The following is a 26393-nucleotide window of genomic DNA, read 5'->3' as shown; positions in this document are numbered from 1 at the left end:
AGTGCAGTGAACTTCTCCTGGGCTGCTGCACAAGGAGTGCTTTCCTCCCAAGCTCCCCGCTGGCCATTCTGGCTGGTACATGTCTGGGAGCCTTGACGGGCCCTTGAGGAACTGAAGGCTGGGAACATCATTTGGTAACTATTGAGAGAACTCTGCCATCTCTCAGTCATCACTCAGCAGCCTCAGCTTGCAGCTTCTCTCCCCCAGGCACAGGCAAACTGTGCTCAGGGCACTCCAGCACCACTTAACCTGGCCACCCTGGCAGTGTGACCTGCGTGCTCCCTCAGGGTCACAGCAAAGTGGTGAGGACCCTTGTGATGCACAGTGTGCTCTCTGCTCAGCTGTTGGTGGCCATTAAGCTGAATATGAAGGAAGAAAAAATAGCTACTGTGATTTTTCCATCTGTCTGTAGCAAAGAGATGCCAGAGCTGAGTTTTTAAAGCCATGCTTGCCATTATTTTCTCTCATTTTTCTTTTTTTTTAATCAGTTATTTTCCATAGTACTTTTCATTCATATAATGCCCTACACTGAATATCGTATAAATGCCTGCAACTGTGACATAAAAATGCATGCTCTGTAATCATTTTGATGGTAAAATTCAATGAAACTCAAATGTTCAGAGACATTAAATCTGAAAAGCATACGGGTCAAGCTGAGCAGAGTCCTTTATGAATTTTAACAATTATTCTCTGATTTTAAAATAATTGTTCACCTCTGAAGTGTAAATGTAAAAAACTTGGAATGGTATTTGGAAAAAGGTGTCATTGAAATATTCCAGTACTTGATAAATAAGAAAAGAGCTTATTTTATTTCAGACATACTCCATAAATGTATCTTTCTGTTGCTGAAAAATGTAATGCAAAACCCAGGATAGTCTTCCTGTACCTTTGGGCTTTGAGGTTAACATGCTTAATTCCCAGTTTCCTATTGTGGAATTCAGCTGTCAGTTTATCTGTAGGTGGCAATGTCATGGTTATTCACATCACTGTGCCAACTGAGATTTCTGTCAAAGCTTCACCGTATTCACATGCAGGAAATTATGCAACTTGGGGTAGTTGATATTTTTGCTGATGTTTTAAGAATTAGCTAATCAAAAATGCAGAGTTATCTCCAAAAAAAGGCATTCTGTTTTTAAGATTTGAATAAAAGATAAATCTTTTATTTTAGTACACTTGGAATGTCTTTGTGCATATGGAATCATACGTTAAAGGCAGCTGTGTAAAATCTCAGTACTTGTAAAAGGCATAACAGATGTTGCATTAGGATCTCCTTTCTTTGATTCATTCTTTTCTACCTTTTCTATCAAGACCGCTTTATGACATATATTTGTAAACATAATTGCCTAAAGAAAAAGTGAAGCTAGATCTTTTATCTCTTTTATTGCAATCTGGAAAAGGAAACACCACCTAAAGATCTTGGCTATTAAGTTCAAAAAAAAAGTAAGGCAGCGTGAAAGCAAGGAGTGTCACCTTCTGCAGAGCAGCAGACCAAGGAACCAGCCAGCTCTATTCTGTTCCTTGTCTCACCTTGATTAACTGCAGTTATCGCAGGTCAGGTAGTTTTACAGCCTGCTTTTTACTGGGATTGAGCCACAGTTATGCCTCATGTAAGTGGGGACTTCACATTTTCTGCATCTCAGAAGTCAGTTCCTTTGCCTTCAATGATCTCAGTTTCCACAGTTTTTGGTAGTTGTGACTATCAGTTTTATGGAGCTGGTTTATGTTGCTCATTCACATCCATGGTGTCTCCTGATACCTGTAAGTTAAAATGAAGTACATTGTTGAGTTTAGCAGCTTATTTCCATATGCTGTAGGAGCAGAATGGCAACCTCATTTGAAATGCAAACATTTGGCTATGATTCCACTTATTGAGTGCTAAATTAATTTTAGTAACTGCAGAACATTTCACTGAAGGCTTCCCACCTCTGTTCCTGCTGAACACCAAAAATACAGACCTGAAAATCTTGAATGGTAATAACAACACAGTTTGCCAAGTTGCTAGATAATAGAAAAAATTAGCCACATTTTTCTAAAGAACTTGGTTACATATCTTTCTTATTGAGTTCCATGGGAGCTATGAATCACTGGCAGGTACTTCCATTTAGATACCTATCTTCGCTCAAAAGCTGGGAAATTTGTCATATATGCATCAGCAGGTTCAGTTTTTTCCCCCGTTTGGAATATTATGCCATTTACACTCCTCTGTACAATATGTAAAGCTGTAGGAGTCATTTTGTAGGCTATGCTGTTGTGAGTGACTAGTGCACACTTCAAAGAACCTTTTTAGTTCTTCCTTGCTGAAGTAACTCTGTGTCAGAAAGTAAAGAAATAATGTATTCGCTATGGTTTGTTCAATTTTCAGGTAGAGCAAACAGACCTTAAAGTACCTGCCAGAAGGAACAGTGTCGGATGGAGAGCCTGAGAGCCTGCAGGGCAAGGCACATGGGCTTTCAAAACCCTAGCATGTTTACTTCTGTGGGTTATTACTGTTCTAATATTAGTCTGTGTCTTCTGTTAAAACATGTATAGAGTGATTCTTTCGCAGCCTTGTTCCACAAGCTGCCTGAAGTTAGGGACCAGTTTGGAAAAATAATTTGATACCAGGCAATTTTATGAGTATGAATCAAATGTAGCTTTTCTATCTAGCAGAAGTAAATTATTTACAGAAGTGAATTAGCTGCTGCAGCTCTTTGCTCCCAACTGAGTGTACATCAGTGATGGTGGGGGTTTTATTTTTTGCCAGGAACAACAAGAATCACTGCAGATTATTTAGTGATACTTGCATAAATTTTACTGTAATTTCTGTTAACCAAAACGAAATCAAAAATCTCTTTTTTTTTCTAAGAGAGACATCTCTACTTGCTTTGCCTAAATGCAGGAGCAAAATGATAAGGCAGCACATTGTGCGATAACATGTGCATATATGGTGTTGAACCATCAGGTTAGGCGGCATCAACCGAAAATCTTACCTCAGTCTTTCTTTCTCTCCCTCCTTCTTCCACCTCACTGCACCTATCCTTGCTGGTAAATATAAATTAGGAAGGATGTATAAAATAAATAACTTCAGAAATTCCCTGTTGAATATATAGTTCTTCTAATCAATGGTCTGTAATCTCATTCAAGTCAATGATGCTATGTGGGGTGAATGCCTTCCAACCACATTTCGATGACAGTAGGTACTTTAATTTTCTGTGGCACTTTATGGTTTCTGCTTGTCATGATAGATGTACCATTTTGTCAATACTTAATCAAGAAACAATTAAACTTCATGAAAACATTCAGGCCTCCATCCTTGGCTGGTAAAAATCTGCTCTAGTGAATGCAGTCAATCCATGCTGATGCACACCAGCCACATATAGAACTGTGAAAGTTTAATCTAGAAGAAGAAGATGACAAAGAAGAAGGAAGAGATGACAGAAGTTAACCAGATGCCCCTCATGTCACACTGCAATTGGTACAGTGCACATTGCTTACAATGAAGACTAGCACAGGAGCAACTGTTGTGAATTTCATGTGTTCTTAATGGTATTATCTGATTAAAATACTAGTAAGTAATGAAAATGCTAGAAATGGTGGTGTTTGTAGATGGAAAGTGGAGTGTAAAGCTACTGGCAACTGTGAAAACAATACAGTAATGTTTATAACAATCTTTTAACTCACTCTGGTCAGATCTGTTGTTAACCCTTTGGGGCCCACTTTGGGTGCCAAAATAGGACTGTCATGGTTTTAAGCCCAGGTGTAGATGGAACACCACTGCAGCTGGTTGCTCAAATCCAACAGAATGGGGAAAAGAATCAGCATAAAACTTGTATGTTGAGATAAGAACACTTTGCTTCCTGGCAACTCCCCTGGTTTATATCACATGACATTCTGTGGTGTGGAATTTCCCTTTGGCCAGTTTGGGTCACCTGTCCCAGCAATGCTCCTCCCTCCCAGTTTCTTTTGTGAACATCATCACTTGCAGAGCATGAAAGAAGATTAAAAAAAAGGGTCCTTGACTTAGGATACGCACAACTTAGCAAGAAACCAAAACATCAGTGTATTATCAACACCGTTCTCATTCTGAATCCAAATCACAGCACTGTAACACCTAAGAGGAAATTAACCCTGCCCTAGGTGAAACCAGGACAGGCCACAAAAGAAGGTATTGTTATGCATACACACATGATAACATATGTAAATTTGCTTACTTTTTTTTCTTTCAGGTAGCTAATCAGGTTGTTCAGGCTCTACTTACTCAAAAGGTAAGTTGTGATTTGGGTATTTTCAGTGTAACTTAAAGCTTACAGATATCCCTTGTTTATTTCAGAGATAGGTATATATTCTCATATAGTATGCATTTTTAACTCTGTTCACACATACAGTGAACAGGGGAAGTACTGCACAGGAAAAATACTTCTAGGATAATTGCAAACGTGGCACAATGAAAAGATTCAATGTGGCTTCTACAGAGATCTGTTTTGCATCAAGTCATGCCTGAAGTTCTGGTTTTCTGAAGTGGTCTTTGAGTTAAACATGATTCTGTGATTTCATTTTGTCGGGGAGAAAGAGGGAAAGGCAAACAAAATACAAAGTTCTATCACTATAAGCTATGAGCATTTCAATATTCATGGAATGATGCTTTGTGAGGTCTAGACCACTTGATGGATGTGGCATTATTAAAATGCTTTGGATCATTTAGTTTTAAAAAAATGATTCGGAAAGAGACATAAATGCAGTCTTTTAAAGAAGATGGTGGAAAGGAGAATATAAACTGTTTTGTCTACACTTAATGACAGGACAAGTGATAGTGTTCTTAAAATGCAGCAAGAAACACCAAGTTAATAAAAAAACCCCTCTTGCCACATGCACAAAAGTGTTCTAGATGCAAAGTAGTTTTTGAAGACCAGCTCCAAAGCCTCCCTTCACGGACATCATTCTGCCCAGCAGGACATCATTCAGAATGCTCCCTGCAAAGGGAAGAGTGGGGACAGAGGGGTCAGGCAGGGCTGAAAGTATCATTGCTCATCCCATGATTTTTAGATCACAACAAAGGTATTTACTCTGGAAGGGGGATACTGCCTTCCAGCAGTTGGAAATGTTGCAGCTCAGAGGCGATTTGTGCAAGCCGCAACATCCAGGGAAGTTTGCCCTGCTGCTCTCTGTGTTTCTCTGTTTACGCATAGGAGTAGGGTCTGTGCATCATCAGAGGACTGCAGAGCTGTTCCTGTGATATCTGCTAGAAATATAATTGGAGGTATTTTCTAAAAAAATCCCAAATAGTTGTTTCAATACTGTAAACGGAAATGGAAGTATTTTCTCATGCAAATATACACAAAAACTTCATACACATTTTCTGTTACAAAACCATATGTGATGAAATACTCACCAGAGGGTTAGTTTTAATATATTAATCTCTAGTTTGGGAATATTTTGCTTGTTTCCCAAATGGAGAGGGGAGCTTCCTGGTTTCCTTTGTGAAGGTGTCAGACATTTTGATGACTGCATACTAGCTCAGTAATTAATCCTTCCAAACCCATAGGAACCGAGGAGTTCCTAAGGATACAATAAAAACAGATCCGAATACATTTAATAAAGTGATTTACTTAGGGTTGATGGGATTTAACAGCTGCTTACCTATTACTGAGTAATAACAGCTAATTTAATATCCATGGAAAGAGGAAAGAGGGTACTTTCCTAGATGCTAATGAATATTAACTGTTACGGTGCTCTTGACACCGTTCATACAAGTCCTTTTATAAGAAAAGACAGAAACACAATAGTGTACAATAAAGAGGAAATTGCGCTCCTCACACCAGTCCCAAAAGGGTAGATATCAGAACCCAAATAGGAGCTGGTAAACAGATAAATCTACCGTCATGCAGCTGAGCAATAAGACCGAGTCAGTCGTGCCACAGAGAGATAACACACCTCTGGAGCAGAGCAAGACATGAAGAAGAGCTGAGAGCTTTCACAAAAGGGAGAAGAGTGATTTTCTACAGTAGCACACACTGCGTGGGCTTTGCTGTGAATTTGAAATCATCCCTCAAGGACTAATTTTCGCTTAAATTAAGTACATGCTGTAATGTAACGAATAAAGCACTGTGTACTTGCCGGGATGTGGAAAGACTCTGATCCCACTGAGAGATTCTGGTGACACAAATTGAGTGAGCAAAGCTTGAGTGATTTATCAATGTCACTGAATCCTTGAAATGGAATTACAGTCTTAAACGTTCACTTTTCAAGTATGTAATTTGTTACAATACATATAGAATTGCTCTAACATGAGAGACTTTTTTTTGATATGACTGGAGAAACTACATTAAATTGAATTTGTGCTGAGTTAGCCACGCAGCATAATTCCACAATTTTATGTAGCAAAATTTTATGGATTTTCTACCACTTACTAATAGAAAATTTTGCCTCTAGGAAATTTAAGAAGTCAGATATCCAACAAAATTAACTGAGGCAAACTTGTATGCTGTAATGCTGAAAACGTTCTTTCTCCTTCCACCCAAAGACTTCTCATATAACATGAGCTGACTGGACTGCTAAGAACTGGATTTTTTTTTTTTCCATATAAGACCTGGATCAGCAGTTTGAAATTTCAGCTAAGCCATTTAATTAAATCATTTTGTGACCTATGTATCTACCTCTTGCATTGCAGTCTCCTCCATAGGAATGTATTCAGGAGATGACTCTTTACTCTGGGTTCTGTATGAAAGCTATTTCTCCATTTTCATGAATTAAATAAGAAAGAAGTGAGTTAAGTGTTAATTAAAGCAGAAAGAAGCATGTTCAGAGGGAGAGCAGTGTTTTTCTGGAACCTCTGCTGAGGTCATTGGATCCCATATTGGAGAGGAGTGAGTCTCGTTCACACTGAAGAGATAAAGCAAGACTACAGAGCCACTCAGATATCACTATACTGAAACCCTAGGAGCACTTTAAATATTTGGGAGATTGATACTTTAATAGCTTGTTGTTTTGCCCACGGGAGAGGAATTATATGCTTCAGACAGTTGATAGTTGTATTAATTGGTAATTTTAGGACTTCAAGTTTCTAAACTCTGACTTTATTTTACCAGAATACTGCTACCTTTATGTGCCTCATTTCTTCTCTGGGCTGTGTGTGGCATTACCACTGGCAGGGTTTATAGCATCTGGGTGGGTAATCTACTATCGCATATTTCACTTTTTTACAGAAATTCTAAAGTTTTAAACATAAATCTTACGGTTTTAGAACTGTAAGATAGGAAGGTTTTGGGCAGAGGCCTTGCTAAGATTTAATTTTTTTCTACACTGTTAGTTTCTGTGAATCATTTTTCCTGTTCAGTGCCCTTAGTAGTCTTGAAATGTTAAGCACTCTTGTAACAGCCAATGCTCAGTTTTAAATTCTCTGATTTGTGAAAGACAGATAATGATGGGTCTTGATGCTTGCAATCTCTATTTCTAATAGAGATTGCCTTATGCAAGACCAGGGATAAGAGGTCTCACTGACAGGTAACAAAGCTTCAGGGCTTTAGAAATCATCAGCCTCAAGATTTTTTGAGGGTCGTGTTGGAAGGCTCTTGCAATTTCAACTGAACAGCCACTTGACAGCCACCTAAAACAAATGCTGTAAAACCATCAGGAGGAAATAACTGCATTCATCCAGTATTCATAAAATCTTATACATATGCATAAAAAGATGTTTACAGTTTTCTGGGTCTCAAGATGAACATATTTTATTGTGTGTTCACCTCTTATAACCTCAGTGCTGGTTAAAGCAGAGACTAGAGCACCTGTAGGCAAGAATTTAAGCTACGTTTGACTACGATTTCCCCCTCTGAGTTGTTTTCTCATCAGGCCAGGTCATCATGTTGTTAATGGTATTGACAGGACAGCATATGGGGGTGCTGAGGCCTGTTTCTCCACATTCACATGGTGGAAAGTAGTATGAGCTAGGCAATACCACAGGGCAGCAAATGTCCTAAATTTAAATAAGGGTAAGTATTTTGGTGATGTAAATTAAACAAACAAACCAACCTAGATATGGCTGCAGCTTATTATTTTTACATGTGATCTTTATTAGGAGATTTCCTTTCCTGGTTTGTGAAGCTCCCTTACCTCAAAATGGGCAGCTGCACAAAATATGCAGAAAATCTCAGTGTCAGATTCTGCACTGTCTCCAAAATCCTCTCTCTGACAGAAACCTGTGTTCCTTCAGGTGACCAGGAAAAGCAGGTTTTACACTGATAGATATGGATGGATGGATGGATGGATGGATGGATGGATAGATAGATAGATAGATATTAGCTGTAACTGAAAGACATTATTGGCTTGACTGGTTTTCCACTCCACCTCTGCTTGTAATGGCCAATTTTAAATCTTCTTCATAGAATCATAGGCCTGAACTGGAAAGGACCCTTAAGATCACTGAGTCCAACCATTAACCCGGTGCTGCCAAGCCCACCAAACCATGTCCCCAAGTGCCACGTCTACACAGCTTTAAAATCCCTCCAGGGATGATGACTCCACCACCTGTTCCAGTGCTTGCCAACCCTTTCCATAAGAAATTTTTCCTAATACACAACCTAAAGTTCTCCTGGTGGCAAATCCAGAGGCCATTTCCTCTTGCTCTATCAGTGGCTGCTTGGGAGGAGGGACCAATCCACATCTGGCTAGAATGTCCTTTGAAGGAGTTGTAGAGAGTGAAAAGAGCCTCTTTCTTCCCTAGGCTGAATACCCTCAGCTGCTCCCCATCACATTTGTGCCCCAGATCCTGCCCCAGCTCCATTGCCCTTTTCTGCACTCACTCCAGCCTCTCAATGTCTTTCTTTAGTGAGGGGCCCAGAACTGGACACAGCCCTTGAGGGGTGACCTTACCAGTGCCCAGCATGGAGGGAAAATCCTTGCCCTGGCCCTGCTGGCCACACTGTTTTCATACAGCCAGGATGCCATTGGCCTTCTCCCCCACCTGGCACATCCTGGGGTGTCTGGGAAGACACAGCCCATCCACATCAGGCGCAACAATGCTGGCTTGGTTGTTCCAGAAAAAGCAAGGGAGGGATGAGGTTTCAGAGGAGTACCTTGAAAGCACTGTGCCACTTTGAACTTCTGCCTGGTTTGTTACAGCTTATGTGTTTTTCTTAGCTCATGGTTATTACGATGTTCATGTATTAATTGCTGCTTTATGCTTTTTGTCAGCTGCGAAATGGAACACATTGCTAGCAAAGTCATTTTTATGCGAACAGAAAACTCTGAAAGGAGACACCAGGTAGCTCCTGTTTGTCATTACAAGATTTTCTTCAGTGTTTTAATGGATGATCAAACAACCAGAGAAAATGAAGTAGCACGTTTTTCTGATTTATACTACTTTAAAAATTGTGTGCTTATTTCTTCTTAGTATCTGACATTAGAGTTTTTTACATGCTTCTGTTACCTGCTTTCTAATCTTACTGTTTTCCCTTGTGCTGCAGGGTCTGAGGGAGGAATGTATAAAGCTGAAAATGAGAGTTTTTGATCTGGAGCAACAGAATCGAACTTTAAGTGTGCTTTTCCAGCAGAAAGTCAAACCAGCTTCTGACCTCCTCCTTCAGGTAGGAAATGGCCTTTGCAGGAAGCAGGCTATGAGCTTTATATTTCTTAAAATTATAAAAGACTTCTCCTATTTTCAAGGCTATGTCTGTAAGTGGGAAATGACAGTTGATAGATTTAATATATTAGAAAATATCTGTTATCTGTACTCTGATCCCATTGAAACTGAAAATGTGTGCCAGTGAGCTCAGATATTGCGTGCAAATGTGAAGAGAGGAGCACACCTGCAGAGTAACTTACTTTTTTAGGTGATTCTTCGCTATGATAAATGGAATGATATGGGTTCATTATCCCTCTGCAGGGGAGAAGCTCGTATTCCTTAACATCCTGCTTGATGGTGAACAGTGTAATTTCCTGTGAGAAGACAGCCCATTTATTTAACTTTTGCCATATGTGATACTGTCCTGGTTTCAGCTTGCAAGGGTTTAAGTACATCTTCACAGGCTTAGAGTGATTTTTTTTTGCCGATGTTTTATAGGAGGATACAGCTGAGAAACCAATTGACCCATGTCTCCCTCATTTGCCATTCTGGAATTCTAAGAGATGTTTCAGTATCTTTCATCTGGCAACGTCTGTTATTGTGAATGAACCCATTGCTTTGTCATTCTTTTGTACAAGTGGAAATGCTTTGCAGAAGTTCCAACAAATCAGACCATGAGCTAGGAGAACGGCAAATGAGGACTAATTATTAAAACTTTGCAGGACATGTCAGCTACATATATGATATTAAGTGTGTATTTTAAACCCTCGCTGCTCTGCATCTGGAACTCAGAGGAAAATTTGGCACTTGCACTGTTGTCCAACAGCTGAGGGCTGCTGACTCTGGGCAGGGTGGGCTGGGTTTTCTGCAGAAACATGGTCTGCTCACAGCTGACGTTACAGGCAAAGGAATCTCCATGCTGAGGGCAAATAGTTGTACTTTCTGAGGAGCTCTAAAGCACAGGTCACCATCACAGGGATCTGGGTTCTTGTTCTGTCTCTTAATTTTGTGTTGATTTTTGTGTTGGTAGGTCAGGACCTCCTCTATTCTGGTTTCTTGTCCCTTGTCCCCTGTTTCCTTTGCTAGTTCATCCTACATAGACCCCTGTACAGAGGACTGATTCATCTTTATCCCTTCTCAGTTTTGACACATCCGCCACAGCGTGACTCTTCATTGCTTGCTTCTGCTTTTGACAGTCTCATCAACTGCTCCTTCTTGCTGGTTTGGGGTAGCTTTTTCTTTTTTTCCTGTTTCCAAAGTGTCTGACTCCAGCTGATGTCAGCTTGGGGTTAGATTGCACAGAAGTCGCATACTGCACATTCATTGTTACAGATGCAGTTCCTATTCCCAATTCCTTGTGTGGCAACAATAAAACCAGGTTATTCTGGGAATGCTACAGGAGTGTTAGATAGCATCTGAAAAGTGGGATCAACACTTTGACTTGAGATCCCTGAAACTGGATTGTGCCGCAGCTCTGATAAGAAGTTGAAAGAGATGAACCTGCACTGGGTGGAAGAAAGAACCAAATGATCTAACAGGTTTTCCTGAGGGATTCAAACTATTTTACATCATTGTTCTTGCACAGTTTGGCAGGAGCTAATGTACATGGATTCTTTTTCCCCTTTTCACTTGACTTTTCATTATTGGCTGAGGACAAAAGGGAATTAAGTTCATTCACAAGGGCCAGATCTCCTGGAGTAAAATTTGCTGCTATGCCTGCTCTCTTGCTATCAAAAGGTTTCAACCCGGTAGGTGAAAAAAAACAGAGAACAAGTTGCAGTGTATGTTAGAAAAGGAAGGACTTTGGTTAAAACACTTCATATGTCCTTCTTTACAAAAAAAAAAAAAAAAAAAAAAAAAAAGAAAAAGAAAAAAAAAATCCCAACCAAACTAAACAGGAAATCTGTGAGTTTCCAGAGTTTTAATTATCCTCTAACTATACTCCAGACTCAAGTAAATGGCATGTAGTCTGTGATCTTGCAGCCTGAGATGCAACGTCTGAAGAAGGATGTTTTCTTAGGACTGAAATTGAGCAAATACTGTTGTGTGCCTGCATAAAATGAAAGAACAGTTTGCATTATGTCTTCTTGGAAGTGCACAGAGTCCAGATTTAGAGCAGGAGGTAAATATTGGTTTAAATGTGTCACTCAACAGAAAAGTTATAAATATGTGCTTTAGGACATTCCTGTTAGATCATGACCCAAATCAAGGGAAAGGGTAAATTCTGCTAACGGGGGGTTGGGGGCACGGGGTGTTTTCACCTTTCCTGTACTGTCTGATACAATATGTTCAATTTTATTTAATGCTGACCTCATCCTAGGAGTAGCCACACTCAGTAAAACTACAGATTTTGAAGAATGTCATGGTAGAGGGCACATGCTAAAAATAAGTAATGTTAGCTACTTTTTCTGCATATCAGCCTCTGTGATTTCATTGTATATTGCCGTAAAAGTATTCCATATTTGACATTAGGAAACTCCTGTATTACAGAGTAGGCTTATTTTTAAACCATAAACATTTTGACTTCTCAAATTTCAACAGAAATGTAGATTTCTTTTTTTAAAACAAAATTTAAACATAATTGTAGACTTCATTGTTGCCCTAGGTTTTTGTGTGTATTATTGCAAGCAAATAATACATGATTCATGTGTTTCAGATATCAGATCATTCATTTTTTTTTTCCCCCAGTGAATGGATTGGTACAAATGCTTTGAATTTTCAGAGTAATGGCCTGCACACCCTACCAATTGCACTGTGTTGGTTTTGCTCACATTTCTCACACACTTCAAAAGAAACACTCATTTTGCTACCAATTAAAAAAAAATAAATTTATGTAGCATGGTTTTCATGACTGCCTCAGGAATCCTGCACTGTAGAAATGGTGTTAAAAGTATTACTTTTGCATGCATTTACCAAAAGTGTGAGTGCTTATCAAGTTGAAGTGACTAATAGTGTTTTTGAAGCAGTGTCTGTTGAGATATTGTGATTTTGTGTGTGTTGCCATGTAAGTTCTTTGCTGCCAGGAATTTTGGTGTGCTTACTGCCTGCAGGGAGCGACACAGATGCTGTGTCACTCCTGTCTTGAAAAGATAAGTAATGCAGTCTCTGATGCAAAATTTTAGGAGGGTAAAAAGATAATTCAGGCTTTTATCTCTTCACCTCTGATATTGTAGACAGTTTTAAGAACAACCCTCTCTTTCTGGGGACATTCTTTGTAGCTGAAGTGTGTGATTTACAGAGGCAATAATAGAATAGATAAATAAAGAGAAGGCTGATTACCTTTTTTTTCCCCATTATTATTTTTTTATAATATTCAGGAAGTCTCTCTGAAACAGCTTTTTTAAAATTATGAAGCCTTGGAAAAGTGTTTTGTGTCAGCAGCATCTGAGAAAGTGCAGTAGTTACAGTTAAGACCTAGCCCAAAAGAGTAGCTTCTGCCCAAGCAGCCTTCATTTTCCTCTGTTAATGTGGTTGCTAAAAAGATACTAAATTCTGCTTTTCATAGCAAGAGGGGTTGGGAAAGAAAACCAGGAACTCCATTTTGATGACCCACCTTGTACTTCATCTGCAAGTGGGACAAAGAGTTGGGGATAATAGCCAAAGATTTAAAACTGAGTAGGGGAAAACCAGTTAGAAGGGAGGAATCTGTCGAAGTAATATACAGAAAGATGCTGGAGGGATAAGACAGGGATCAGGGGCTGCCTTCTTATAAATACCCCTTTTAGTTGTTTTTTAATGTTATATAGCTCTGTTTACATAAATTTAGGATGTTTGCTAGATGAATAGTTCCCATTGGAGAAGTCCTGCTTTTACTTCTCACCCAGAAAGTTGTTGTCACAGGGTTTTTTTATAAAACATGTAGGATTTTTCGGTGAAAAGGGATGAAAAAGTGGCAAGTAGCAAAATTTATTGAGTTGATTTATTTGATTAAATAAGTAATAAAATTTTCGTAGTTGGGAAAGTATAAGATAATATTTCTAATCATAAGATTTACAATATCCCTGATCTTAAACTATATTTTCATTGCCATTTTATTTCCATCATAAAAATTCTACTTTATCAACCCCAGAACCAAGCAGGGAGGTCTCCTGAAGCATTTATTTTCTCCTTGTGTTTCCCTGGCTAAATTACTTAAATTTATTACTCATGGACCATCCGCACTGTTTGATTTTACACCTAAAATTTTGCCTCAAATTTTACAAGCACAGAGTGTTTAGTTCCCAGGTGAGGAAGTTAAATAATAATTACTTGGTGATGACTGCATTGGTATGAGCCCTTTTAATAACCCGACAGCTCTGCCCTGATGTACAGGACGGAGCGTGGCTGTACAGACCGTGATGGAAACAGTTGCACAACTTCGCAGGAAGGGGTAAATTGCACCGACGACATTATTATATATGGGAAGAAGAGGAGGGCACCTAATTGCCCTGAGACCTGCCAAAAGGAGATGGAATGTCTGGGCTCGGAGCCTGACCTCTGGTGCAGACATCGTTAGACATGATGAAGTCTGAATGCAGGAGGTTAAGAGGGAAGTTGCATTGCTTCACAGCAACGAGCTCGGTGTAATATTTAAGTGTTTCAGAGAGGAGGTGTTTGAGGGTTTGAAAATTAAGCCTAAAGATGGTCACACACTGTTAGGGAGCAGTTTGTCAGCATTCCAAAGTACGTTTCAGTAAGTGGATTGTTACATGCCCAGCAGCAGTAGAATCTCCTCCTCACAGAAGTCAGGTGCCTGCAGGCTCTCGAGGGAGCAGGCAGACTTGATAACAAATCAGCAAATTGTATTTAAAGTTGTGAAAGTCCTGCAGCTGACCTGCTTATTTGCTTACTTCACATTTATTCCTCTGTATCCATCAGATTGTCAAGGCACTCCTTTCTGCAAATCTGCAGGAAAGTTCCAGCTCCAGAACAAACTCTGTCCTTTTCTCCTCTGTAAACATATAAACATAAATAAGGTGTGGCAGCATCTTTAGTGAATATTTCCTTACTCAGAAATCAGGACTGGTGGCTTGAAGGAGAAATTAATTCCAGATCTGCTAATTTCTTCAGCAGTAATTGAATACTGCTTGCAAATTAAGACAATCTCCAGGGCTGTATGAACAGAGAAGAAGGTGATCACATAAAAGTAAAGCGTGTTTGAGATATATTAAGTTTAAACTAGTACATTACCTTTATCCAAGAATTTCATTGCTAGTAGAACCCCTTTTAAGAAGTGTAAGAGTGGATTTTGCTCTATTTATGGTTCTCAAAAGATTTGAGGCAATAGCCCTGCTGGATTGATTCCTCCAGGTCAAGGCTACCAAAGTGCACAGTTACTGTCGCCAAGATCCTACCCCAGGATCTTCATGAACCTTCTACCTTGTAGAGAAATTCTAAGAATAATATATATCTGTATATATATATATATCTATATATGTTATATCTTCTGTATATCAGGAATCAAGACCATGATCTAGTATGGAATATTCAAGTTTTTTGCGACTTTTAAGAAAGAATTAAAGAACATTCTCCATGTGAGGATGGTGATGTCACTGTTTCCAATCTTGCATTATTTCAGTAAACTGTTATCTGCTTACTATTTGTTCCATGTCCTCACACACCAATAGTATCTGGGAAGACAGAAATACAAAACTTTGAAAGTCTATATTTCATATCAGCGTAAATCATCAACATGTAATAATAATAATTATAAACCATATTTATTACTCGCCCTGTTTGCAACTCCAAATATATGCTGAAGAAATATAACACATTTAGGAGAGCCAGTTGGTTAGATAAATGGGTGACCAAAAAAGTCAGTGGTGAGGGAAGGGAAGGAAAGGAAACATCCCCCTTCTGGAGAAACTCCATCTAATCTCCCTAAGCCATATGATTTCTAGTTTCGAATGCACGGCAGCAGCACAGTACCTGGAAGAATTTGGTGGTGTATCTGATATGCAGCCAGCCCTGGAAGGAGCTCCCAGAGAGGCAGGCTGAAAAATGTTTGTTATAGATGGTGGAATGAGAGGAGAGGTAGGGCAGGATCCCTCACAACAGATCAAACTAAAGCAAAGCACAGTGAGAGGGTCAGTGGAGGACAGTATTTTATTATAAAGGACTTAGATCAACCCACCTGATAGGCTTGCTCCATCAGTAATTTGTGTTTTGGTGATTTACCTTCTTGTCAGACTGTTGTCCCTTATTTCAGCAATTCAATTCTTACTGATTAGCTCTCAAACAAAATCAAAACATTAACTTAAGCTCCCAGGGCATGTAGTTCTGATGAGAATGATAATGCTTTTAAGAGAAAATTACCCCCAGCTGCTCAGCATTCCTCTGTCCAAGTATTTTAACTGGCCTGGAGAGATTCCACAGAAAACCACCGAAAGGCTTTCCACATCAACACAAACATGATGTTCTGTGATACAATTTTAAACAGATAAATTTCAGCTACCGAGTCTAAAAATGAGCCATTTCCATTATCCTGATGAAAATAAATTGCTACAGTGATAGCAAAACTAGCAAATCAAATGAGCAAATGATCTTCAGGAAAGCCACAAGCGATCCTTGGTGAAGTATTTATGAATGATTTTGACTGAGGAGAGATGTGTTTTTGAAGTTTCGAAGAAATGTGGAGGCATTATTCAAGAGCAAAGAGAGTATTTCAGAGTAGGCACGTTTCAGGAGAACAGTGGGGCTGTACTGATGTGACAGGCCTGGACAGCAAAAGGGAGATTTTACTGCCAGTTTTTAGACAAAGAAAAATAAGCAACTGACACTGAGTGAACCAACAGTTTTTCTTTATTCTGTGCATAGATTTTTATTATCAGCGATGATCTACATGATGGCAGGAATCCAATATGGCATTTGAAAACCTAAGCAAATATGTGGACAGAGTAATTAAGTACAAGAATTTTGTTCATTTTTTTTTTCCTTTATTGTGTATATTCCAGATGGGAACAAATTTTAAAAAGGAAGGAATTCCATAGTAGGAAAGAATATTGGCTGTATTACTTTCCAAACCTGTCCTGTGCTTCACACTTGTAATAAACATTGAAAAGACATGCTTTTTTTATTCCATGCAGTTGTATTTAACCTACAGCAATGCTTAAATTGGGGCTGCTCTTTCAGCCTGTTTGTTGAATATATTAACAAGATTTATTAGCAGCTTTCCAGGTGAATCCCTGCACAAATGGTCAAGTGTAAGTACGGAGGCTGCTTTGAGACTGGTCGTGAACTTAGTGAAAACTTAGTTACTCATGTGTTTATATTTTGTGTGACCAACACATCCATGTGTTGTCTAACACGTTTCTGGTTTTGCAGCTTGCAATTTATTTATTTTAATATATAGTTGTTGTATTTAAGTCAAGAGTCACTCATTCAGATTTCCTTTCTAAATGGAAAAAGTCTTTCTCATGGACATCCTGATAGCAGAAATTAGCATGGATTTGTTCTAATGTTATCACAGTCTGTGATGTGGTACCTACAAGCCCCTTGTTACGTATAAAAGTGCAAGTTCATATCATCAGGTCAGCTTTTAAAGCCTCCCCCATTTTGGATTTCACAGTGGAATAAAATCGTAGCCCCTGCAAGTCCTGCTTGAATGCGATGTGCTCAAACAACAGGTGTGCAGGGTGATTGTTTCCTCGTCATGGTGCGTATTTCACCCGCTGTACTCTCAAATGGAATACCAAAAGAATGTATAAAATTAATTCAATGATTTAAAGGGCTCTGTCTTGTGGTAAAGTGGGAATCTATTCAAATTCCAAAGCACTGCAGAATTACAACCCTTATTATTACAGATCTATGATTTTCTTTTTATTGCGCTAATGGAGCTAAGTATGTAGTTCATTTTTATTTTCTTAAAACTTTTGGGATTTAAGGAAAGGATAACTATGCAAAAGCATATATGAAACAAATAATAGATAAAGGATTAATTTTATCTGTTATTACACTCAATACATATAACACCTCATTTATATTTTACTTTATTACTGTGGTTTTGTTACTGTTATTTAAGTGTAGTGGCACTTTGAAGATGTGAAGCAATACAGAATCATGGCTCTTTTACTGAGAAATAGGTGTGCCAATAAGTGCTCTGCTTCGTAACATTTAAACTGTTCAGATTGTATCAGGCTGGTGTGAATTGCTAGTAATGTAAAATTACACATTCCATCAAATGAAACAAACTAACATTATGCTAAGGATTGAAGCACATAAGATTACTCAATAGGTATTTTCTGTTGCCATCTGTTATGGAAAAAAAATAATTTTCCTGTGGTATACTTTATACTTTTTTATATATTCTTAGAGATACTGCACATAGAAGAAAGGGTTGATAATTAGAATAAAATGTTACTCATAATGAATCATAAAACACCTACGGAACCGAACTCATCTTTTAGTATTGAATTTTACTAATGCTCTCCTTTGTTTCCCAAATGACCTATCTTCTTTAATGATAGTTTGGATACTGGTAAGATTCAAATTCTCATCCAAAGGCCGTGGCACTATTGACTAAATCTCTGTTGACTTCGCTGAGAATGTGAAATACTGTATTGCAAGATAAAATCAGCACGAGGTGCTCAGTGAAACTGAAGAGTCCATTAGTGCCTTAACTCTTAAATTACCATCTGGGTATCTCTCTTGATAAGGACGAGCTGAAAGGAGAAGTTACCTTTGTCATTAAATCTTTAACAATGTGATATTGGCAGCCTTGACTTTTCCTGTATTTTTAGCACTTTTAGACTGCATTCCCACTCCTTTCTTTCCCTAGATGTGGGCAGGCTGTGTTCCATTAGTCACTGAGCGATGTCTGGGTGCAGCAAGGGGCAGTGATTTGTCTGTGTCCTGTGTGCATCACAAGGGCATCTTCAACATTATGAATTAAACTCCATCTTACTGCAGTAGAAGTATGGAAAACAGACTGCCAAAGTAATGGCATCATGAATTAATAGCAGTGCTTTGAAAATCTCAACTGTACTCCCACTCTTCATCTCATCTTTCTGGTATACAATTTCAGAAATGAGCTACTTAATTTTGTAGTGTTTTGATCCTAAATTTTTATATTCAGTTATATTTTAAAAGGAGAAATGCTCAATCATTTTTTTTAAGTTTCTATTACTTACTATTAACTGTTTTTCTCTAATAAGCCTTGCGTACTTTTCCTGTAGAGTAGATGCAGGCACAGACACAGGTCTAGACACAATTATTATGAATTACAGATACTGTAAGTGTGAGCATGAACCAGAGATTAGCATTGTATTTTAGAGGCTCACTTAGATTTATTTAACCAAATGACCCCTAGGAGATCTTGACAATAATTAGAAACATGGTTACTCTGCCCTGTCACTAGTCTTCACCTGGTACTTGTTCCCAGGAGAATAACAAATGGATTTAAAATTTCATTTAGGTCTTCAGGTCCTTCATTCGTATGGGACCAGACTTCCAAGTGCTCAGGCATTGTGCTGAGCTCTTCTGAAGATCTGGCTACTGCCAAAATGGGAGCTGATCCCTTTTGAAGTTCTGTATAATACATCCTGTATTATAAGCCCTTCTTTTATCCACAGTGGAAAAAGCATCAGTTCACAAGGGCACAGGTTCCTAGTCAAGAGTTGGTTGGCACAGCTGCTTCTGAGCAGAGACAGCTGCTGAGAGGGTTTGCAGCTCTCAGCCACCTGAGCCAGAGGTAAAACTCCCAACCTGGGCCAGGCTGCCTCTGGCTGCAGGGTGGGAGAGGGGATTTTTCCATTCCATCCCATGCCAGGCTTAGCCCTAGCCCTCCCAAGGCCAGTTCAGGTCCTGAATAATGCTTGGAGGACACAGTGCCTTTCCTTCCAGGAGCACAGCTTGGCCTGGGAGCAGTGACTGGCATTTCTCGTTTCTTATTTTCCATCTGCTGCTGTTCCTGCTGGCTGGGACGACAGGAGGGAGGTGCAGATGAACGTGGGCAGTGCCGGGCTGTGTCCTCAGGCCATCCATGCACTCTCCTTGCTGGTACCAGCACTGCCTCCCCCTCCTCACCTCTGTTTCAGCCTTACCTGGTCTGCATGGCCAGGCTGATGGGGAGATCCTTCCATGGTTTCTCATCACTCCAGAGTAGGTTGGTGGAACTCCAGAAGGCTACAGCCAAGGTTTGAGGTGCTTATTGAGATCATCAGATGTCCAGAGTTGTGCTGTGTCCTACACAAGCCCTGTGATTCTGGTGGATCAGGATAAACCTTGAAGAACTTGGAAGTGCCATCTGGAAGTCTTGTGGTCAGATTTGGGACTTTGAAGAATGACATACCACTGGAAATACACACTTTCAACCCTCTAGAAGCTTTATTTCTGAAAAGCAGTAGAAGTTTGGGAAGCCTATAGGGTAATTCCTGACCTGGCAGAAATTCTTTTCATTTCAATAGGAGAAGTGAAGCCAATAATTCTTACCAGCTGGGAATCTACCCACTTATTCTTTCTAAATCATATCATTAAGTAAGTGCTTTGAGGAAAAGGAATAGAATCAAGGACCTTGTATCTTGGTATTGAAGAAGAAAGTCTCTTCTTACTAGAAATTATTCTGTCAGAGACAAAAACAATGCATTAGAGTTAGAGAGAAAATATATATGTAAAAGCCTTAAACTAACAATAAAAGTATTTCTTGCAACTCTCCTCCTACTTTTAAACTCCTTTCAATCCACATGACATTTCAGCAGTATTAGACACACAAAAAAAAGATAAAAAGAGGGTGGAGGAATGGAGAAACTTTTTAATGCGTAAAACTGAGGCAAGGAAAATATGGCTTGTTTAACATTAACCTTGACAAATTCATGCTCTTGTCATTTAAATGAATGAACCTTTCCAGTGTCTAGATTGCTGGGCCTTGGGAAGCAGCAGTGAGGATCACAAAAAACAAAAAACGATGCCCATCTCTCTCTTTCTTCTTTTCTTTTTTTTTTTGAGAAAATGAGCGATTTCAGTGAAATCCAAATAAGGATGAATCTGCTCACTTGAATCCCATGTTCCCAGCCAATGAACTTCCCTGTGAAACGGAGCATGCCCTCCTGGTTGCCATGTATTGATCTAAAACATCTTTCCTGAGCCTTCTCTCTCCTTTTCCTCCTACAGGCAAAAGGTTAGTGTTAGATAATAGTATTCATTTTCCAGACATCTGCACATGTTTTAATAGCCTTTAGAAGGTTTGAAATGGTTTCTGTTTGACCACCACAGGGCTAAAATGCCATTAAGACTTAGATTGTAGCAATACATAACAATCATAGCCCTGTAGTTCAACCTGGCAATAAAAAAGCTAATTCATTTTACTGTAGATTTAAATTAATGTGATGAACTCCTCTCTAACAGGAGCTGTAACACCACTCTCGCTAAAAATACCACGTCCCTGCATATTTTCAAAACCAGATAAACCACTTGTGACAAACCTTGTGTATGTACTGTGTGTGCTATTTTGGAGTGTTTGCACGTGTGTTTGTGTGTCCATATGAAACTCCTACTGCTCCTGACACCATTTTGGCTTTTCTGTCATATCTTTATTCTGAGCCTCTTTTCCTCTCTCATCTGGCTCGTAGGCTCAGCAAGAAGAAAGTGATTAATAAGGCAGTCTCCAGTGTTAGCACTGGGGTTTGTTTAACACCTTGATAGCTGGAATTTTCTTGTGGACAAAAATTGTTGCTGCTTAGGTAAATTCAGTTGAAAATAGTTTTTAAAACAGACCTATGCATTTAATAACGATATTTCTAAAAATCTGTGAAAGAAATATTTAGACTTCAGACAAGTTATTATCATTTCCAGCTATATGCCAGAGGAAGGCTTCAGCTTATCCCATTATAAAGTGATAAAGCAGCATCTGATGGCAGCAGCTTCTGTGCTAAAATGATCATGGCAGCTCTGAGAACGAATCTAATAAGGGAATTGATCTGTAGATTCCAATTCTAGTAGAGCCAACATTGATCAACATAAATGTCAATAAGAAGATCTCACTGAGGTCTGCTTAATTCCTTTAGATTATTTTGGGGCATAGTCAGAAAGTGAATGTGAAAATGGATTTTAAACTGGAGGAATCACAAAGGCAAGGACCAATGTTATGTTGTGCTACCAGGAATGTCACTGGCTGTCAACTGTATGAGCAGTTCAGCAGCAGGTTGAAATTAGTGAGTAGCTTTTAATCATATCGGGATTGATAACGCAATGACTGTTGCAGAAGTGAGGCTTTTCTCCTGTATTTTTATATTAAAGTATTTCTTAAATGCAGTGAAATAATAAAAGCCAGCCTGCCTTTTTACTGCTGAAGCATAGATAGCGTCTGTAGGGCATGCCAGAAAAGATTAATGGTATAATTCTTCCTTGTTGCAGGACTTCAGTATAAAGTTGTTTCCTAGACTTTTTCTGACAATGGTGAAGTGTTAAAAACAAAATGGTTTTGTCTGTGGACAGTGTAACAACAGCAGGTGTCAGGATGTGCAGGATGTGCCCTTCACTCTTTGGTGTTGCCATAATTCACAGAACTCCACCTGTGTGGTGCTGGCCTGCGTTTAGCACAGTGGAATTGGCTTACTAAGTAGTGTTAGATCAATGGGAAGACATTTAGAAAAATAAGAGGCAAAATACAAATATGTACTTAATAAAAGGCTCGACTCCTGCACATCACTATTCTCACAGCACGACTGTTTTACCATACTCCAAGGAGTCTTCCATTTGCAAGCTCGTTGAAAACATTTTTTCATTAATTATTCACGTTCTGAGTAGCTGATTACTGGGTCATTGATGTAAACTGTTGACTTTACAGTAATTACAAACCACAGGGAACTTTATACATGCATTTTCCTAAGAAATTAAATTAGCTCATTTTCATATTACTGCAATGTTTACAGACTCCTACCATAGTGATATTAAAATGAGAACTAACACTTTGGAATCTCAGAGCTTGAAAACACTGATAGACATATAAAATGAAAACTGGGTTCAGAGGGGATTACTTTGTGTCTTTCAGTGTAACCTTTATTTAAAGCAGTTTATAAAAATTAATAAACCTAAGGATTTGGAACAGGAGTAATTTTAGCCTTACATTAATGTTGTAAAGTCTCTGAAGAATACAGAGAGATTATTCTGTTTGTGTTTGTACATCAAATGCCTGCTTAATACCTCCCAATTTATACCCTAGAATATAAGTTTCCAGCATTTGGAGTTACTTGGGGTCTAATTCACTGAGTTTTGCCATCTCTGGGTGGCTCAACAGTAATAGAGAGCTGCAAGCTTGGAAACTCTGCAGGCAACTCAAATCAAACTTGGTTTTACTTTTTGTGCTGGAATTGCCTTGTTAGCAGGATTTTCTGATGTTGTTTTAGCACCCTAATCTTCCATACAAATTTTTCTAGTATCATACCCTTGTACTTTGTCTTGGATGTTGCCCTAGTCTCAGTAAACTCACCCAGAGGATTTGCCAGCAAAATGACAAACCTCTGTTAATTCCAGGGTTGGATTTAAAGTCTGGCATCTTTTGTAAAGGTTTTTTAGAAAAGTGTTCCTAGTAGGAGGGGAAAACAACAAAAGCAGATGGAAAATACCAAATTAGAGCTTCCATGGAAGTATTTTTATTAGATTAATGGAATATTTAGTTTCACACGCTTCCCTTGAAATTTAAGGACTAGCTGAAAACTTCCCTTTTTTTTTTTTTTTTTAAGTTGGTACTAGGAACTCATTTAGCTTACTGAAATGCATCTTAAAGTTAGTCCTTTAATATTCACTTATGTATAACACGTCCTCCTATCACCACTAAACAACACCGCATGTTTGTGGTTGTTTCCTGTATTTTAAAGAGCTGTTGGCAGGATCAATAAAAGTCTCCAACTGTTTGCTCAGACCACTGGAAGAGTCATCCTGGGCCTCACCTACTGTGTGTTAACCCTTTCCTCCCACCAAAAATAAATACAGCCAGCTGTGGTGGTGGTCTCCTGTGGTAAGAGGTGTTGAGAGCCCTCGAGCAACAGATGGAGCACAGTGAGTTAATCTTCTTAAGCAAAACAGAATTGGAAATGTGAAAGACAATGTGCATGCTTGTACTGAATAAAGTTGTAAGGTGCAAGACTTCTGAGCTTCTTTGCCTGTTCCAGACTGAGCTGTAGAATGTTCCATGCTTTTTGTCAAATATCAAATATCTTCACTAACAGCTTGGTCTGTCGGAAATGGTACCTGCAGCAACAGAGAAATAGAAAAACTGGCTTGACATGGTGCATTGGCTTTACAGTCAGAAGCTGGATGTTCGTGCCTGTGCAGAGCTTTATTTATAGCTTTTAGAGCTTTAAATAAAGTGATGAATATCTAATTACTTTGCATTAGGGAGGAGTATTTTAAACAGTCAAAGGGTATTAGTTTCTCACTCCAGTTTTAGCCCAAATCCTGTAAATGGTTAAACATCGCCCAACATTAGGAGAAAAAAAATTTTCATAGAATTGCGGACTGGTTTGTGTTGGACGTGACCTAAAAGCCCATCTCTTTCCAACCTCCATGTCATGGACAAGGATAACACTAACTAGACCTGGTTTTAATTTGCCACAAAGTTCAAACAGTGTTGGCCATGAAGTTCTGCTTATAGGAAGTGAATAGTAGGAAATAATTCTGAATTTTCTATTAAATAGATAACTTCCAGAGCTGAAAATAATTATTATGCTTTTGGTTTTGTGATATCAGTGATTCACAATAACACATCAGGCATTTCTCTGTGTACACAGTGTACAGTTGCAAGTATATTTTCTATGTTGATGATTATTAGAATTAACGAAATGGAAGCATCTTCTGGCAGTTTCACTTTTGCTTAATATTTGGCTGTTTTTCGTCAACAACCACTTGTTCTACTCTCTTTAGAAGGCAGAACTTCCATATGTCAAAGGAATATATGTGCCAAAGTCTTACTGATCTAAAGGCAAAACTGATTTCTACTTTTAGAAGTTTTACTATTTTTTCCTTAACTATACTTAATTTTCTCCTTAATTCCAGAATATCTAGTGGATGAGAAGTTCACACTTTGTTTTTTGAACATTGCATGTTCTACTCTAGGTAACTTTTGGTGGGATCGGTAAAGCACGTTCTCATCCCCAGCTGAACCTCCCGTCCGAAATCTATCTAAGGACTACAGAAATCAAGATTTTGTTTAATGAAAGATTATGCTTCTACATAATATATAAATATCTAAATACCTTGCCTAATAATATTTTTTGCTTTCTGTGGCTACTGTCTTTATGGTGAAATGGAAATGAGAAGGTTTTCCCTTCCAGCCCTATTTCAGTGGCTGGGCTACAGAGGGAAGCAGGCCAGAATGTGCCTGTTCAGGTTTGTGGAAAACAAAAAGACAGGAGAGGGCCCACACACCAAACAAACATTTACAGCTCTGGCATGCAGCAGCAGGATGAAAATGTCTCCTTGGTATCTGGAGAGAGAATTTTGTTCCTGTGTATGATAGACTTTGGCTCACGTGAGAAAAACAAAGCCAATTGATTTAATAGCAATTAACTCGTCCAATATTGGAGAGCTGTGTACTCTTTGGCATAACTCATTGAAAATTGTTCTGACAATGCTGCAGACCATTAGATGTTTAAAAAGGAGATGGGAACTGTTAGATATTCTACAGAGATAGAGTCAAGAAGCGCAGTGGTTAGGGGAGTCTCTGTAATATTGCCTTGTGCCAGCAGGTAGTAGCTTTCTTTTATCTTCCTAGAAAGTCTTAAGAAGAATGCTGCTGAGGGAGGGGGAGCTGGCCTGCCAGGTGATGGATTGGTTATCTGCCTGCCAGATAATTGTATTTCCTATTGCACTTGATATAATAGGTTTCCACCTAAATTATCAATTACTTTGTTTTTATTTCTCATGTGGGTTACGGGAGTTAATCTTGGCACTGAACCACAACGGGCACTGCCTTTTCTGCATCAATCTCACAGGTGAGGGAGGAGCTTTGTGCTGTTGGTCACAGGCGTCTGCAGAGAATCCCCTCTGCTCTGCCCTGGCCTCTCAGCACCCACTTTCTAGAGTGACATGGGTCCAGTCAGGCTAAGATGGAACAAACTTTTTATTCCACGCCTGCCCTGTAGTACTTAGTACAGGGTAATTTCCAAGGAAGTTGGCCCAGTCTATGCTGTATTCAGTTCCATATGAATTTTCAAGTCTGCAGTCCAATGATCCTGATGCTTTCCTGTTTCCAGCACCTCTAAGTATTGCTCATTTCCCCCTTATCATTACATAGGGCACCAACAAATGGGGCAGATAACCTGGATTTATAGTTGCAACTCCTCAGTTTCATATTTAAGTATTCATTTAAACCGATGTGATCTCTTCCATGGAAGTCATTCTGTGCAGTGGCTTGCCTTTTGTTGCATTGTGTCATGATAGCATCAGCAGTGATTTTAGCACTGTACAATTCTCAAGGCAGCAGTAACTCCTTGATCTAGTTATGTGACTGTCATCTGAAAATAACCATAAAGGACACAGTACATTTTCTGTATCTGAGAAGAAATCAGAATGAAGATACACAGTTAGCACAATCTGTTACTTGAATTTGAATGCATCATTAATGAGGTTTTTTTTGACAAATACTAGAGTTTTCCCCATTCTTTAATTAAACAATGGAGAAGGAAAAGGAAAAATAAATGAAAGAGAAACATTTTTCTTATGCTTTTCTTTTGTAATTGGATGACTTGCTTCGGAGCTGTGTGATTATATTTAATTAATGACCTCAAACTTTATTATGCTGTTTGTTAATGCTAGTCATTGTGCTGACCACCTCTGTTAGTTTATTTGCATATGTGTGGGGAGGAATATTCCCAATGTGATGATCTCATTTGATACAGAAATATAATCACATTATGCATCTTAAGAACACACTTTCCTTCTTTGT

At 38.9% G+C, this 26393-nt stretch overlaps 1 protein-coding gene across 10 annotated transcripts in view; it reads left to right on the top strand.

Annotated features, from left to right (window-relative positions):
• The window catches only part of NCKAP5 (NCK associated protein 5), a 376987-nt gene that overhangs the window by 284481 nt on the left and 66113 nt on the right, over nucleotides 1-26393 (top strand). For all 10 annotated transcript variants that reach the window (XM_066190349.1, XM_066190348.1, XM_066190347.1 and 7 more), the window contains 2 exons: nucleotides 4206-4244; nucleotides 9438-9557. In XM_066190349.1, the coding sequence (XP_066046446.1) occupies nucleotides 4206-4244; nucleotides 9438-9557 (159 nt within the window). The remainder of the gene's footprint in view (nucleotides 1-4205; nucleotides 4245-9437; nucleotides 9558-26393) is intronic.

Source organism: Chamaea fasciata, unplaced genomic scaffold (genome assembly GCF_029207755.1).
Source record: "Chamaea fasciata isolate MVZ Bird 193981 ecotype frontalis unplaced genomic scaffold, bChaFas1.0.hap1 SCAF_8, whole genome shotgun sequence".
NCBI classification, from domain to species: Eukaryota; Metazoa; Chordata; class Aves; order Passeriformes; family Sylviidae; genus Chamaea; species Chamaea fasciata.
Note: the sequence above shows the minus strand (reverse complement) of the source record. Positions and strands in the feature narration are given on the sequence as shown.